Source organism: Ictidomys tridecemlineatus, chromosome 11, assembly GCF_052094955.1.
Source record: "Ictidomys tridecemlineatus isolate mIctTri1 chromosome 11, mIctTri1.hap1, whole genome shotgun sequence".
Classification (NCBI taxonomy): Eukaryota; Metazoa; Chordata; class Mammalia; order Rodentia; family Sciuridae; genus Ictidomys; species Ictidomys tridecemlineatus.
Window position 1 is genome coordinate 6,165,977 of NC_135487.1, and position 14,551 is coordinate 6,180,527.

The 14,551-nt window shown below is 38.8% G+C and overlaps 2 protein-coding genes across 6 annotated transcripts in view; one reads left to right on the forward strand and one right to left on the reverse strand.

Annotated features, from left to right (window-relative positions):
• Positions 1–2,293: 2,293 nt before the first annotated feature.
• Lzic (leucine zipper and CTNNBIP1 domain containing) lies at positions 2,294–14,389 on the reverse strand. 3 transcript variants are annotated; one of them, XM_021732850.3, is made up of 9 exons: positions 14,249–14,389; positions 13,629–13,780; positions 12,673–12,764; positions 9,652–9,760; positions 7,537–7,672; positions 6,910–7,008; positions 5,232–5,327; positions 4,976–5,057; positions 2,294–4,250 (listed from the first exon to the last, which is right to left on the reverse strand). In XM_021732850.3, exons 4-9 carry the CDS (start codon positions 9,750–9,752, stop codon positions 4,192–4,194), a joined length of 573 nt encoding a protein of 190 aa, XP_021588525.1. In that variant the 5' UTR covers positions 9,753–9,760; positions 12,673–12,764; positions 13,629–13,780; positions 14,249–14,389; the 3' UTR covers positions 2,294–4,191. The 3 variants fall into 3 exon arrangements, with proteins under 3 accessions (XP_021588525.1, XP_013218062.1, XP_040143839.1); XM_013362608.4 differs by lacking the exon at positions 12,673–12,764; XM_040287905.2 differs by lacking the exons at positions 9,652–9,760; positions 12,673–12,764 and having other exon boundaries at positions 14,249–14,383.
• Positions 14,275–14,551, forward strand: part of Nmnat1 (nicotinamide nucleotide adenylyltransferase 1) — a 29,351-nt gene continuing 29,074 nt past the window's right edge. The window contains exon 1 of one of the 3 annotated variants that reach the window (XM_005334761.5): positions 14,275–14,414. The gene's annotated coding sequence lies outside the window, so the exon portion shown is untranslated. Of the gene's footprint in view, positions 14,545–14,551 lie in introns of all 3 variants that reach the window. The other 2 variants (XM_040287902.2, XM_040287903.2) reach the window with 2 other exon arrangements.

The following is a 14,551-nucleotide window of genomic DNA, read 5'->3' on the forward strand; positions in this document are numbered from 1 at the left end:
ATACAAAAGAGGGGAAGTGGCTCAGTAGTTGAATGCCCCTGAGTTCAATCCCCAGTCCCCCCCACCACCCAAAAAATTAATGTGTGCACTTAAATCATTAAAACTTAGCTGCCTTAGTGATACTACAACTTCCAAAGAGATCTAAAAGGTAGCAAAAGGTGAAATTATGATTGTAGCACAGCTTCATCAGGTTTTTTATGAAAGTGCTATGGTTATGGGGCAGAAGATCCGTGGTTGACACAATCTTAGAAGTAATGTAATCTGGTTTTTCAGTATTATATTCACTCAAAAAAAAAAAAAAAAAAGACAGCACTTCATGCCTCTAAAAAGCGTATGCTGTGGACTGAACCCAGGGCCTCGTACATGCTAGGCAAGTGCCATACCACTTAAGCCACATTCCCCAGCCCTGGTCATTTTTAGTTCTAGTCAAATAACGAGACTGTAAGTAGTTCTTTTCTCAGAGGCAAACCAAACAATGAAGCATTAGAACACTTCCAATAGATAGCTTCAAACCTCTACTTTGCTGCATTTCTTTGGAACAGCATGGGCTTTCCATCATGAACTCTGAAAATGTTGCTGACCCCTTGTGTTCAAGGCCCTGGCTGCAATGGTCTTTCCACTTAGCTGTGTGAGAAGGGAGGAAAACTTCAAAAGGCCACATTCTAGGGGGTTATCTATAAGAGACATATTTTTAACTTGCTTTTTGTGACTTGGTGAAATATTAAATACTAGTTTCTCCATTTTCTAAAATATTTTTACTTCCAGGGCCAGATAGAATGGAAAATTACATCTTGCAGCTTGTTCACTGGGGTCTGTGGGAATGCTGACAGTTTTAATTTACATACTAATGTTGGAAAACATTCCGAAAGGCAAAACACTCTTTGGTTTTAGGAATGAACAGAGTAAGGGAAAAAAAAAAAAAAAAAAACATGGACAGAAAAGTAGTTGAAAGGTTCTAGGCGAAATAATCTGGATTTATTTGTTCTGTAATAAATTCAAGTTATCCATCCTTCACTGTAGTGAGATGCCATTTCAATGGTAGAGCTGCAGTCTTTTCTTTTGCTAAAGATGACCTTTCTTTGGCTGAATGTCTTCAACAGAAGGTCTAACAATCCATTTGTCCCAACTCCAACTCTTTCCTGGAAACAACTCCTGCATCCCTCAGTTTCTTCCTGAAAAACCATCCATCCACCTAGAATACCTATTCACCACTCAAGAAGATAAAATAAAACACTCATTTGGTTGGTGGCTTGTTCATTGGAACTTATTTCTGCTTCAGCTGTAGTTCTTTGAGAAATACAGGAATTTTTGCCAAAATATTAGCCCAACCAAAGAATGTTGAAAAATTAGCTGCCTTAGTGATACTACAACTTCCAAAGAGATCTAAAAAGTAGCAAAATGCGAATAGGAAACATAGTTTACAAGTCATTTAATAATTGTAAATACATATTTTCAACTTAATATTTGATATTTTGAATATCAAAATTGTGAAACAAAATCTATCATATGGCTCTTGGAAGAGCTTTTATTTTTTTTAAATTTTCATATTTTTGGTGCTGGGGATCAAATCCAGGGCCTTGTACATGCAAAGTAAGCACTCTACCAACTGAGCTATATCCCCAGCCCCTCTTGAAAGAGCTTTTAAATGGTAGATTAACTCCAGAACTTCCTTTTTTCTTATTAAGAGAGGGGAATGCACAGTAATCCTATGAGGTAGGTCTTATCCCATTGAACAGAAAAGAAAGTGAGACTCAAAAAATGAAGTAATAAACAGAAGGTTATATAGCTATGATTGTGTCAGTGTCTTGCTAGCATTGAAAACCTGGCCTCCTGTAAAGGAAGATGATTTTAAATTGAATTCACTAATGTGATTAATGACAAACTATTTCACTGATGTTGGTAATAAAGGTTTAAGGGGAACTAAGATTAAGGACCCTAGGTTCACGTGAATTTTTTTCAAATGCAAAATATTCCTTATTTTCCTAGTTTATTAGGGGGAAGGTACAGGGAAGAATCTTGCTACCACTTAAAAAACAATCAAACATAGTAATTCCATTCCTAGGTCTATACCCAAAGGAACTGAAAACAGGTATTCAAACAAGTAACTGTACACAGATGTTCATAGCAAAACTATTCACAACAGCTAAAAAAGTGAAAACAACCCAACCAGGTATTTAGAGATACATAAATAAACAAAATGTGGTATTCAGCCACAAAAAGAAATAAAATACATGCTCCATGTGGATTAACCTTGAAAATACACTAAGTAAAAGAAACCAGACACACCAAAAGGTCACTTATATGATTCTATTTACATGGAGTTTAAGATAAAACCCTAGAGCAGAGAGCAGGCTAATGGTTGCTGCAGGGCCGGGAGGAGATGGGATGGAGGATATCTGCTTGCTAGGTTGAAGGTCTCCTTTGGGGGTGATAAAAATGCTTCCAAACTAGAGAATGGTGGTGGCCTTACAAGACTGCAAACATGCCAATTGCCACTGAATTGGACATTATCAAATGATGGAGTTGTGGCACATGCCTGTAATCCCAGCAACTCAGGAGGCTGAGGCAGGAGAATCACAAGTTCAAAGACAGCTTCAGCAACTTGGTGAGGCAAGCAATTTAGCAAGACCCTGTCATCTCAAAATAAAGAAATAAAAAGAGCTCGGATGTTACTCAGTGATAAGTGCCCCTGGGTTCAATCCTCAGTACAAAAAAAAAAAGGCGACTTTTATGTTATACAAATTTCACCTCCATTTAAAAAGCACAGAAAAAAGAAATGATAATCAAAAAGTTCTAGATGAATAGCCAGAAATTTTTCTTAATTTGTCACAATTTCATTGAATTTTTGATGGTCATAAACTAGTATAACACATTAGCCAGGCATGGTGATACACGCCTATAGTTCCAGCTACTCAGGAGGGCTGATGCAGGATCACTGAAGCACAGGAGTTCAAGATTACAGAGACCCTGTCTCAAAAACAACAAAAATCATTAAAAGTTCCAAATAAGGCATCAATGTAGCTGAGGTCCTTTAATATGTTCAGTTGGCAAAGCACCTAGTAGAGTTTACAGTATACAAGAAGTGTTAAAAATGCTTTTAATTTGTATAAAGTGCAAAGAAACACTACTGAGAAACATATGAAAACATATAAAATGGCCAAAGCTAACGTACATGCACAGGGACACAGCTATATATTTGCTATTGCCTAGACTCAGACACCCAGGAGAGAAGCTTGCTTTTCCTAACTTATTTTGTGTCTCTCCAAAAACTGAAGAGTTGATAGTAGCTTACTGTTGCCACCCTCTGAGTTTGGCAAGAGGTTATACACAGGGAGGGTTTATAGCTGCCATTTCCTATTGCTTTCCTAGTGACACAGCACGGGAGGTTAAGTTACTTCAGGAGCCTCTCAACAGGGCTCCCATTGTTCCGAGTTTGAAATTCAGGGATACAATGGGCCCCATTCATACTGAGCTGAGCTCTCAGGCTGGGGAACTGCAAGGCTGGGGATCTGGATCCTTAATGCCCAGCTAATTTTGGGTTGGGACATAGAGTTTTCATAGACACTGACTTGCATCAACACAAGTCAATTATTTTTTAATTAAAAAACAGTACAGAATAAAGAAATAAAACTCATGGGTGATAAACTGGGAGTCAGGACACTTAAGTCTTATCCCCAGTCTCTAATGTGACTTTCAGCAAATCACTTGGCTCTTACTGTTTCAATTTCCTGGTTTGTAAAATGAAAATGGATTTCTAAGATCACTTAGATTCTGAATTCTATGAATATATATGAAGTCTAGTAATGTTGCAATGTTCATTCTAAAGATAAGTTATGAACAGAAAAGAATCATTAGCTCATATCTTCCCACTCACTATAAGCACTTAAAAATAAGGACCCTTAAAAAAAATAAGAAGTTCATTTTCTGTTCTGTCTTAAACAGACAAATCATAATGAATAAAGTTCAGTGGGTCCCAATGTCCCAACAAGTCCAGGGTCACTCAAGCAGGGAGCCCTATACAAAGTAGAATGATGAAGAGTATAAACAGAAGACATAGTATGTTTTCATGTCACCAGTTCTTGGGATATTAATGCATTTTGAGACTCTCTTTTTTTGCAATGACTCAAAATCATCAAAGAAAAAACACTATTTACAGTAAGAATGTGATCAATGTCAGAAGCTTCCACAATGTCATTTTTTTGCTTTTTCAACCTCAAAACTTGCTAGGGCAAGAACTTTGTCTCCAGAGCCTAAAGACAAAGACACATAATAAAAAGATTACTTCAAATGCATTTATAATTTCAGATAAAGAGCAAAAAATTATCACACAGATTTTGAAAGAAAAAATAGAATTAGCTTTCATTATCAATTCATTAACCCCTATACTGCCATTCCTATTTCCTTCTCTGCATAAACAATCCAGCCACAAAGAATGGATTGTTGGCTATAAACCCTTATAGGCTTCTAGATATGAAACAGAATATGTAACATTTTAGCATACTTTTAATTACATCTAGCTCATGATTATTTTAAAATGTTACACTACAAAGCTGTATGTAAGGGTGCACACCTATAGAGCGCCCAGGAGGATTGCTTGAACCCAAGAATTTAAGACCAGCCTGGGTAACACAGCAAGACCTAATCTCCAAAAAAACAAAACAAAACCAAACTAAACAAAACTAAACAAAAAAATATTATTTTTAAAATTTAGAGTTTATTTCCCAGTAACACACTAGGAAATAAAATCAATACAAAGGATTTGTAAAGAAGACAACTGTGGTGTCACTCTAAACTCAAGAAAAGGTCATGTTATCTCAGCTCTGCTCTCTGTCAGTCTGGAATAGTATATGTGTCCAGTTTTCAGGAATATGAGAACAAGGGCCTGGGGATGTAGCTCAGGGGTAGAGTGTATGCTTAGCATGCAAGAGGATGTGGGTTCAGTCCCTGAGAAAGGAAGGGAAACAAGAACACTCACCAAGGTCAGTGGAGACTTTCTCAAACTGGCTGAGTATGGCCCCTGCATTTGCTGATAAGAAGGCCTCATCATCTGCAGTCAGCTAAACAAAATGAAACAAAGCCCAGTGGAGTAGGTGCAAATGTTAGGAGCAGGTTCTAAGAACCACAGTTAAGAATGTCTTAGGTCCACAAACTAGATCGCAGGCCAAGAATTTCTGTAAAAAAATATTTAACATTTCTCTTTATACCTAATAAATAAAATTAAATACTGGTACCTTCTCTCCAAGTTTTCTGAGAGCTGTTAGTATCTCTACTTTCTGTTGAGTGTACAGGTCTCTCTCCAGCTTTCCTACCATCAGATCTCTATCCATCTATAATGAGTGAATGCAAGGCAAATAAGTGAAAAACATTCTGCGCACAAAATCTAGCTTTTCAGGTCTACTTCTTAAAAAAAAAAACATAACTCTTTAGTTCATTAATATTATAAAGAACTATAGAAACAATCCAAGACAAACATGATGAAATGCTTTTATGGAGTTTTAATAAGCTTTAATAGTAATCATAACTACTGTCTTAGTTATCAACCCTATTGAAGGTTAGCAGTATGTCAACAGCTTCCTTTGGAGAAGAGCTATCCTTTAAGAAATTCCTTATGTTACACATAACCTCACTACCAAATACACTAATAGCATTTATCACATATACACTGGTACTTTTCTAAGTGCTTTTATTTTTTTACTTAAATTTTATTTTTATAGTGCTGAAGATAAATCTGTATTTTGATCTGGATCATGGCTCCGTGGTAGAGCACTTGCCTAGCATGTATGAGACACTGGGTTCAATTCTTAGTACAAATTTTTCAATTCTTAAATAAATTTTTAATTTGTTTTAGTTGTCAATGGACCTTTATTTTATTCATATGTAATACCAAGAGAGTTCTACTACTGAACTACTTGCCTGACCCCCCCCCTTTTTTTCCTTTTTTTTTTTTTTGATATAATGTCTCACTAAATTGCCCAGGCTGGCCTCAAACTTCAGATCCTCCTGCCTCAGCCTCCCCAGTAGCTGGGATTATAGCATGTATCACACCACTGGCTGTTCCCAGTTCTATTTTAGAAAAATTTATTTATGTATTTTTTAGGTACTAGGGATAGAATTCAAGGACTTACACATGCTAGGCAAGCACTCTACCGCTGAGCTACACTCCCAATCCTTATGTTTTTGTTGTTTTTTTTTTTTTTTGAAACAGGATCTCTTATGTTGTCCAGGCTGTCCACAAATTCCTGAGCTCAAGTGACCCTCTTGCTTCAGTCTCCTAAATAGCATGGATTATAGATATATGCCATTGTGTCAGGATTCTAAATGCTGTCACATATAGTATTTCATTAAATCCATAACAACCACAAGAGGTAGGCACTATCTTTACTTTGTAATTACAGACAGGGAAACTAAGGCACTAAATGAAATAATCTGGCATAGGTCACATACCCTAGTATGGAGGCAGGGATTTAAATTCAGCCAAACTGATCCAAATCCTGTTTTATCATTGCTAAAGAATTACCCATATTTGCAAATAATTTGTTAGCCCTTAATTATATCCAAGTCCATAAACAGACATTTGGATGTTATCAGGTTTTCAAAGATGCCTGAAATTCTTAGATAGCACAGCACTGAATGTGCATGGAAGCAATGCTGTTAATGAATTCTCAGTGGGATTTCAAGTTAGAAAACCAGAAGCAAACGGTAAAACATTAAAGGAGGAGTAAGAAGTCGGAGGAATTTAAACTGCTATAAACTTGAAAAATCTGCATTATCAACCATAATTGCTCAAGGTACTAATTTTGTCAAAAAATTGTCAATGATGGCTCTAAAATCAACTGTAGACTATTACTATGAGCAAATTCTCAGGCTAGGAAGAAAAGTAGAGATGGGATCAATTTAAAGAAACTTTACCTCTGCTAATCTTGTCCGAAGCTGACCTGGTTGTTTCTTTGCAAACAATCTGATGACCTCTGGAGTTTTAAAAGCCTGGCTGATAGCTGCCTGAATAGCCTAAACACACAGGAAGGCAAAAACCAAGGAAAATATTACAATGAATCAGATTTGCAATAATTGAGTGATGGCTTTTTTTTTTGTATACTGGGGCTTGAACCCAAGGGCACTTAACCACTGAGCCACATTCCTCACTCATTTTTAAATTTTGAGACAGAGTCTTGCTAAGTTACTTAGGCCACCCTAAATTGCTGAGGCTGGCCTTGAACTTAGGCTCCTCCTGCCTCAGCCTCCTAACCAACTAAGCATGCAGGAGTGAGCCACCATGCCCAGCCTAACTGATGGATTTTTATTAATAGGTCTTTGTTCATCAAACACTATTACAAAATCAGTTTTCATTTGCTATTTCTATGCATGTCAGTGGCACCAGATACACAGCTAAGTGAAGATCTGAAAGGATATGCTGTTTTATGCATTAAGTAGAAAATCGTGGAGAAGTTACACCCAAAAAAGTATACATTTTCTATCTGAAATATATTTATTTATTTACCAGGAAAAAACAAACAAACAAGCGTAAGTTATGCTCACCAGCTGCATTCCACTCAGTTCATCTACCAGAGTCATATTTCCAGACATGATCTTCTTCAGTGAATCATTGAATTCACTTAGTTGCTCCAGAGTTTCCTTTTTGGTTTCTTCATATTCATCTGTATCAAGTTCTTCTCTGAAGTACAGTGAAAATCATAATGCAGAAAAATAACAAAGTTCCAAGTGAAAAAAGCAATCTTAGTACTTGTATACTAGAGGAAAGCTGAAGGGAAATATCTAAATGCTAATGATTGGGGCTGGGGTTGTGGCTCGGTGTAGAGTGCTCACCTAGTGTGTACGGAGCGCTGGGTTTGATCCTCAGCACCACATAAAAATAAAATAAAGGTATTGTGTCCAACTACAACTAAAAAAACAAAAAAAATTTAAAAAACACTGATGATTACTGATATGAATGTGTCTAGACAGCTGTAAGGGTAATTTCTTACAATCTGATTATTTTGATAATGATTTTTTTTTTTCTTTTTCTTTTTGGTGTTGGAGTTAGAACCCAAGGCCAACAGCATGCACTCTACCACTGAGCTACACCCCCAACCCCTAAACATTTTTCATTTACCAAAATAGGAAACACGTAACAAACTACACACCACCTTCCCTGTAGGCAGTCAATGGTATCACCTGAACAAAGCCAAGTCTTAGTTTATCTATAATGCTTTGGGTAATTATAGTACCTACCTAATAAGGTTGCTATGAGGTGTTAAATGAGATAAGCAAAGTGCTGGCATATATAGTAACAGGTACCAGACAGTTTTGTTTTGTGGTACTGAAAATTAAACCAAGGGGTGCTCTACCACTCAATATAGCCCCAGCCCCAGCCTTGCCACTTTTAAAAAATTTTCATGCAGGGTCTCACTAAGTTTCTGACATTGACCTCAAACTTGTGATCCACCTACCTCAGCCTGTGGGGTTGCTGGGATTACAGGCATGTGCCTCGGCACCTACCAAGTAGCTGTTGTTATCATCATCATTAATGGTAGTAAACATTTTGTGTATACTACACAATAATAGCAATGCAGTACTTGTCATCTTAGTAAGAAATTATTTTAATTCACCAAGCAAGTCATTTATTATTTTTTTCTTAAACAAGTAAAGTACAGATTTATTTTATTTTTAACTTGTTTTAGTTGTCGATGGACCTTTATTTTATTTTTATATGTAGTACTAAGAATTGAACCCAGTGTTTCACACATGCTAGGCAAGCACTCTACCATGGAGCCATGACCCAAATCAAAGTACAGATTTATTGAAGGTGAAGGTGAGAGTAGAGTGGAGTGGGTCAAGTGAGAAAGAGACCCGAGGCCCCAGTGTCCGGAAATCAGTGTCATGTGCTGAGCTGTGATGCCTTTTCTTTCCTATATGGCTTATTAAATGTTTACTACAAGTAATAACAGCTCCTACTTATTGAACTTCCACATATTGAGCACCTACTCTGGGCTGAGCATTGTGTGGCCCCCCTTCATTTGTAATACCAACAACAACTTTGTAAGGCTGTCAAGAACTTTCTGGTTTTTTAGGGGGCTGGGGTTGTGGCTCAGAGGTAGAGCACTCTCCTAGAATGGGTGAGGCACTGGTTTCATACTTAGCATCTCATAAAAACAAATAAAATAAATAAAGGATTGTGTCCAACTACAACTAAAACATAAATATTTTTAAAAAAAAAAACAAGCTTTCTGTTTTTTATTAGTTTGCTTTTGGTACTGGGGACTGAATTCAGGGTCTTCAGAATGCTAAGCACCCACCCTACCACAGAGATATGCCCCCAGCCTAGTCTTGGTCCTTTGAGCAGTTAAGGCTGAAACCACCCACCAGGCAGGTCTATTTTAAATACTAAAGACAAGGTAAGTGTTACTATTTCCACTTCAAGGAGGTTAAATATTTTGCCCAAGTTCACATGCACTTAGTAATTACTTGAAAGACACCCACATCCTAGGCTTTATGACTCCAAGGCCTGCACTAAGTTTACTGCTACAACAAAGCACTGTGAAAAACACTACCGGGGAAACCAAAATCACACTTGGGCCTGCATCCATGGAGCTTGTAATCTAACTGCAGAGAAAGGTCATTTTATAACATAACAACATACAATTATACTATTACCTGCATTCTTCCAGATCTTGTAATTGCTGCATTAGTCTATCCAACTGCTCTTCTAAATTCTGCTTTAATTTGCTTGTCTCCATCTTTCCTCTGGAAGCCATTTTATTCTCTATGTAGAAGAGTAAATCCACATCACAGTATATTTGGTTATTCGAAGAGATTCAACATACCAGTGCCATTTGTTTATTTATTTATGGTACTTGGGATTGAACCCAGGGTTGCTTTCCCATTGAGCTATACCCTTCAGCCCTTTTTACTTTCTTATTTTAAGACAGGGTCTTGTTAAGTTGCCCAGGCTGGCCTTAAACTAGTGAGTCTCCTGTTTCAGCCTACAGTAGCTGGGATTACAGTTGTGCAGCAGAGCAGTTGTGATTTAAAATTAATTAATGTTACCTGAGGGATGGGGCTGTAGTGCAGTGAGAGTGCCTGCTTCAGCATTTGTGATGCCCTGGGTTTGATCCCCAGCACCCCCACCCACCTCTGAATCCTACTGAAATTTTGACAAATTACATTAAAATAAAAGATGAATATGGAAAAAAACTGCATTCTGTTTTTGGGGGGGTGGTGCTACTGGGGATTGAACTCAGAGGCACTCAACCATTGAGCCATATTCCTAGACCTATTTTATATTTTATTTAGAGACATGGTCTCACTGAGTTGCTTAGCACCTCACTGTTGCTGAGGCTGGCTTTGAATTTCTTGATCCTCTTGCACCTGGCAAAACCTGCATTCCTTTTTTTTTTTTTTTTTAAGAGAGAGAGAGAAAGAGAATTTTTTTTAAACCATATTTATTTATTTATTTATTTTAGTTTTCGGTGGACACAACATCTTTGTATGTGGTGCTGAGGATTGAATCTGGGCCGCACGCATGCCAGGCGAGCGCGCTACTGCTTGAGCCACATCCCCAGCCCAAAACCTGCATTCTTGAAATTTGTGGTTTCCTGAATTTTTTTGTTTGTTCCTTTTGTTGTTGTTGTTGCTGGAGGCTGAACTTAGCACCTTGTACATGTTAAGCAAGAATTCTATCACTGAGCTATACCTCTGGCCCTTTGCTTTTTTTCTTTTTTGGAGGGGTGGGGGAAACTTGAGTTTTTCTATCCAGAAACATATTGCTTCATTTACCTAGGTTTTCTTTTTTTTTTTTTTTAGTTATACATGGACACAATACCTTTATTTATTATTTAAAATGTGGTGCTGAGGATCAAACCCATAGCCTCACACATGCTAGGCAAGCGCTCTACCACTGAGCCCCAGCCCCAGCCCCTAGTTTCTTTTATTTTATTATCATAGTTTTTTTAAAAAGGTGTTATTTTATTAAAATAGGCTTTGAGCACTGGCTATTCTTAGATATTTTGTATTTTTTCATAACATTAGAAAGAGTTTTTTTATTGTAATTACTTTTTGTTGTTGCTGGTGATTCAACCCAAGGCCTCACACATGCTAAGCATGCATTTTATCACTGAATTATACTTCCAATTCCATATCTGATTATTGATAATGTAGAGGAAAGCTACCAATTTTGGTGTGTTGATATTGTATCTAATAGCTATAGCATTTAAATTTCCATTTATAAAATTAAACTTAATTCCTTTCAGGGAAAGTAATTATTTTGCTTAATATTAAGTGTAAGCACTCATCAAAAACTTAAATCCAAAATGCGGCATGGTGGTACAAGCCTATAATTAACAGGGGTGCTGAGGCAAGAGGATCATGAGTTCAAGGCCAGCCTGAGCAATTCAGGGAGACCCTCAGCAACTTAGAAAGACCCTGTTTCAAAATAAAAAGAGCTGACTTTACCTTCAAGTGCTTGAGTAGCATACATCCTCCAATTTACTCCCTTTCTCTAATCTCCTAATTTTCAGAAATTGCTTACAACAGGTCCAGTTTTCTGATTGAGAAATTTATTTTTAGGTGCTTATTTCTTTTTTTTTTAAATATTTTTAGTTGTGGTTGACACAATACCTTTATTTACTTATTTATTTTTTACATGGTGCCGAGGATCGAACAACAGCACTCTATCGCTGAGCTACAACCACAGCCCCACTAAGTGCTTATTTCTATAGCTCAATTACATTGATTTTTATTTGCATTCAGTTCCCTTTCCATTTTTAAAATTATTTTAATTGATGACTTTGGTTCATTATATTTTTACAGTATGGCAAGTGGTATTATTTGTGGTGTCAATATGAAATTAAAATAAATAAATTTTTTTTTTTTTTTTTTTTTAAAGAGAGAGTGAGAGAGAGGGGGACAGAGAGAGAGAGAGAGAATTTTAACATTTATTTATTTTTTCTTAGTTCTCGGCGGACACAACATCTTTGTTGGTATGTGGTGCTGCTGAGGATCGAACCCGGGCCTCACGCATGCTAGGCGAGCGCGCTACCGCTTGAGCCACATCCCCAGCCCAAAATAAATAAATTTAAATTGAAAGTCAAAAAAAAAATTAAAAGGGCTGGCAGGCAAGTTGGCACAAGCCTGTAATCTTAGCAACGTGGGAGCCTGAGGTAGGAGGATTGCAAGTAAGAGAGCAGCCTAAGTGATTTAGTAAGGCCCCAAGCAACTTAGAAGACCCTGTCTCAAAATAATAAGTTTAAGAAAAGGTTTGGGGATGTGGCTCAATCCCAGGTACCAAAAAATAAATAAATAAATAAATAGGGCTAAGGCTATACAGTTCAGTGGCAAAACACCCTGAGTTCAATCAATAATACCAAAACAAAATAAACAAAAAACTTAAATCCTTAATTTATTATAGCATTTAAAATGTTCCTATAACTTGGCATGTAAACATCTAGTGGAGAGGATCTTTATCTCATATTCAAAATAGAATGTAATCAATGACAATCTAGTCTCACTTCCCATTTATTTAGTGGTATGTGCTGGGGACTGGAGCCAGAGACTCATGAATGCAAAGCACATATCCTACAATTGAGCTACATTCATGGTCACTTCACCCTTCTCTTCCGAATCTCCACCTTTTTCTAAGTATTAAGTCTAGCTCATAAATTTTTCAAGGTCACCTACTGGATTTCCTTCGCCTTTCTGGATTTCCTTCCACTCATTAGGCTGTGGATTATTTGAGCATTGGGATTGTATCTTTCCTTTCCAGTATAATCCTGGATAAATAATTAGTAAGTAAATAATGAGAAATGATTGCTTCTTCCTCTGTATTCCACATTATACTGTCTATTAGCACTTATTTTTACTATAAAATATGATTTTATTATAGCACAATGTTTATTTGTCTAGCTTCCTCTTTTGACTAAATTCCAGAAAGCAGAAAATGAGTCAGATTTCCCTCTTAATCTTCTCAGCACCTAATACAGAACCAGACATTTAATGACTGAGACAAGTATAAAAGGGCTCAATTTTTATTGATGTATTTACTTATTGTGGAGATGGGGATTGAACCCAGAGCCTGTCAAACACTATGCAAACACACTACCACTGAACTACCCACCTCCCCAGCCCTTAGAATTTTATTTATTTATTTATTCATTCATTCATTTATTCATTCTGGGGCTTGAATACAGTGGTGCTTTACCACCGAGCATTGTATCCCCAGTTCTTATTTTTTTGGTATTGGGGGTTGAACTCAGATGTGCTTTAAAACCGAGTTACAGTCCCAGACCTTTTTATTTTGTTTTACTTAAAAAAAATTTTTTGAAACAGTATCTTGCTAAGTTGTTGAGGGTCTCACTACTTTGCCGAGGCTGGCCATAACTTTGTGATCCTCCTGCCCCAGCCTCCCGAGTCGCTTAGAGGCATGTGCCACAACACCCAGCTCTCAACGTATTTTAATGAGGCCAAGCTGTTCTTACTAATTTCGGGAAAATAGGGGCACTTGAAAAGCCTCATCTTTATGGGAGATTGATCCCATAAAGATTTAACCCGCTGGCACCATCTAGTACTGAATGAAGGTGGTGCACTTTTTACTGACACTACAGAAGGGGCTCTCAAGTACCGTCCTTCAGGCTCACCTGGCTGTTAAGGCTGAGCACCTCACCGTTCTGACGGTCTCAAATTGCATAAACCTCCAATTCTTGAAGTTCCCAATGTCATCAACTTGAAGAAATCGAAACTTCATCAGGACAATAGGTTCAGAGTTCAAACCACCTGGGGGTGGAGCTAGCTAGGGAAAAGTACAGTTAACCAGCGGTTTATTGCTGTGCAGAAGGCGGCCTAAAGCGGTCCAGACGCTCCCACTGGGGCAGCCGGGGCAGCCGACACGCCCCGCGGGAATCTGTCAAACGCAGAAGCCCCGACAAGCAGAGGGCGCTGAGCTCGCCTCCTGCGGCTGGGCGGGAGCAGCGCGTGTCGCACCCCCACCAGCCCGGCCAGGCCGACGACCCGACCACCGCCGACCCCAGCTCCCCGCGGGCACTTGAAGCTCCGGCGTTTAGGTCCCGCGGGCCGGGATGACCAGGCCCCGGGTGCCCCAGAGGCGGCCACGAACCCGCCGCCCCCGAAACTCTCCTCGATCCTCCCCAATCAGAAGCGGACAATCTCCTTCCTCAGCACCCCTTCCCCCACCCCGGTGCCCTTTCGGCCTCCCGCGAACGTACAGATCCGGGAGTTTGGAACCAGGGGCCCCGCCTACCTGAGGGCCCGGCCGGGCGGACCGCACGGGAAGAGCACTTCCGCCAGACGCACGCACTTCCGGCTTCCTGGAGCCAATGAGAGTGCGGCCGCGGTGTCCTCCTGTGTGGCGTCCGGGCAGCGATCCTCTCCGGGAAGACTGGGTCCGTTATGGCCGTGAGAGCGTGGTAAGCCCCCCACCCTCAGCCCCTGGGCTCCGCGGGAGAGGCAGCCCGGGGCTCCTTCTTGTCCGGGCAGTGGGGAATGCAATCATGTTCACACCTTGACCATTATCTTCTTCTGTGGAACCCAAACTTGGTAAATT

Bases quoted from the DNA above. Each gene is read 5' to 3' on its own strand.
- Lzic (XM_040287905.2), bottom strand. From the start codon at position 13,735: ATGAAGTTTCGATTTCTTCAAGTTGATGACATTGGGAACTTCAAGAAT. The intron at 5,328-6,909 runs GTAAAGTTTCTT...CACTCATTATAG, and splicing joins TTCGGACAAGATTAGCAGAG to ATGGATAGAGATCTGATGGT. The intron at 5,058-5,231 runs GTACCAGTATTT...CATTTTGTTTAG, and splicing joins TCAGAAAACTTGGAGAGAAG to CTGACTGCAGATGATGAGGC.